The sequence below is a fragment of the Macrobrachium rosenbergii genome, chromosome 25 (assembly GCF_040412425.1).
Source record: "Macrobrachium rosenbergii isolate ZJJX-2024 chromosome 25, ASM4041242v1, whole genome shotgun sequence".
NCBI lineage: Eukaryota > Metazoa > Arthropoda > Malacostraca > Decapoda > Palaemonidae > Macrobrachium > Macrobrachium rosenbergii.
Genome location: NC_089765.1, coordinates 26,007,223 through 26,009,114, shown reverse-complemented (window position 1 = coordinate 26,009,114; position 1,892 = coordinate 26,007,223). Strand labels below are relative to the sequence as shown.

Here is a 1,892-nt window from a genome sequence, read left to right as displayed (position 1 = left end):
TGTTATGGTTCAATTCTTTATTGATTTCATGGCTTTGGACAGCTCTGACTGTCCAGAGGAATCTGGAGTTCAAGAGGACGAAATCGATCATTCTGATTGTGAGGAAGACGATAATTCTGATTGTGAAGACGATTACTCAGATAGTGAAGAAGATAGTTCAGACAGCGAAGACGACGATCGCTCACACTGGGAAGAAGAAATAACTCATTTAGATGCCAGTCGAAAGGTGGAAAAAGTAATTAAGGAAAATGAAATCGTTTTAAGGCTTGAGAAAGAGATGTTAAAGAAGGATCACATGATAACTGAATTAAGAAAGAAGGTAGAGGGGCTGACTGAAGGAGGATTGGAGATGGAACAAAACATAAAAGACCTGGAACGCCTCAATCAAGAAAAGGACAGACAAATCTGTTCAGTGTCCACAGAAATGCAAAAGCTCAGAAACGAAATGACGGAAAAGGCCAAAGATACCGAATTACAAATACAGGAAATGGAGGAGAAAGACCAAAAGCTAATTATTTTGGAAAACACGGTCGTAGTTCTCGAGATGGAGAAGGAGACTTTGCACCGAGATCTACAGCAAAGGGAGAACATCAGAACAGAAATGGAAGTCAAACTAAGCAAGCTAAATGAGGACTTGGAAAGAATTCGAGAAGAGAATGTAAGGAAGCAGGATCACATTGAAAGCCTGAAGAGGGAAAACGAGCATAAGACCGTGAAGATTAAGCGGTTTAGAAGACAAGCTACAAGTCCTTGCGACTGAGAAACACATGGCCCATGAAAATTTGAAAGAGCTCGACCGATGTAAAATAGAAATTGTTGACAAAAAGGAGGAACTGGAAAAGCTCAAAGAACAGAACTTGCAGAGGATAGAGAGATCCTCAGACTGGAAAACGAGTGCACTCAGAAACAAAAGGAAGTCATAGATTTGTTAAAAGAATCTAAAACTGTTGTAGCAGAAAAATCGAAGGCAAACGGAAACCTAAATGAAATGACGAGGAGGAAAGTTCAGATTGAATTCGAACTGGCCGAGGCGAAGGAGGAACTAGAAATCATGGAGTTTGAAAAGATGGAGGCCATCTTGGAACTCGAAAGACTCCAAGAAGAGACCTTGGCCAAGGATACGAAGATCAGCTCCCTGGAAACGAAAGTCAAAATTCTTAAAGGAGAAAAGGCAAGTGAAGAAACGAAGGGTCATAATCTGATACGTAAGGAAAAGGAAGTGTGCACAAGAGAGAAGAATATGATTAAAATGGTGCCGCAAGAACAACCTACATCAGAGAGGAAAGTTGAAAAGGAAAAGCCTTTGAATAAAACTCGATGTCTGAGGAAACCCCAGATCAACTGCAAAGTCCTCTACCGAAGAATGGACAGCATCGAGGAAGGACTTCGCCAAATCATGGCATTGCAACGTCCTTCAACTGGCACCAAAACAAACTCAAAAGACCCGATTAAAACTCCTTCAAATAAAAAGCCCCTAAATAGAAAGGAAGTCCATCAGAAAATGAAGTTGGAATCTGCAGCGAGGCTACGTACACTGGAGCAAGAATCTGAAATGGTTCGGAAGCTCTACAAGATAAACGCAGTCACGTGAATGGTGCGTAAAGAAGATTCTGCTTTTTGATGAAAAAAGAAGAAAGAAGCCGGGACATCTCTGCTGTTGGGAACAGGAATGAGCTGAGTTTTGTGATGGAAATCAATCCTGGATATGGCTGTGGAAGCATCTCTGCGCGATGGAGAGACTACAGCGGCTGGTAGGACTGGCGGCAAGTGCCCGAAGATTGGATTGTCGTGCACCCCTGCCACGTGATACCCTCGGGAATCGGGTATCAATGCCCAGTCACACATGTGTGGAAGGCAACCACTGGCGCGGCGTAAGAACCCGTAAGTTTCAT

The 1,892-nt window shown here is 42.8% G+C and overlaps 1 protein-coding gene across 1 annotated transcript; it reads left to right on the top strand.

Moving 5' to 3' along the window:
- The first annotated feature begins 988 nt into the window (after positions 1 to 988).
- On the top strand, positions 989 to 1,591 carry LOC136852209 (uncharacterized). The gene has a single exon (XM_067126656.1). The coding sequence runs from the start codon at positions 989 to 991 to the stop codon at positions 1,589 to 1,591; it is 603 nt and encodes a 200-aa protein (XP_066982757.1).
- The last annotated feature ends 301 nt before the right edge of the window (positions 1,592 to 1,892 follow it).

Excerpts from the sequence above, each read along its gene's own strand:
- LOC136852209 (XM_067126656.1), top strand. The coding sequence starts at position 989 with ATGACGAGGAGGAAAGTTCAGATTGAATTCGAACTGGCCGAGGCGAAG.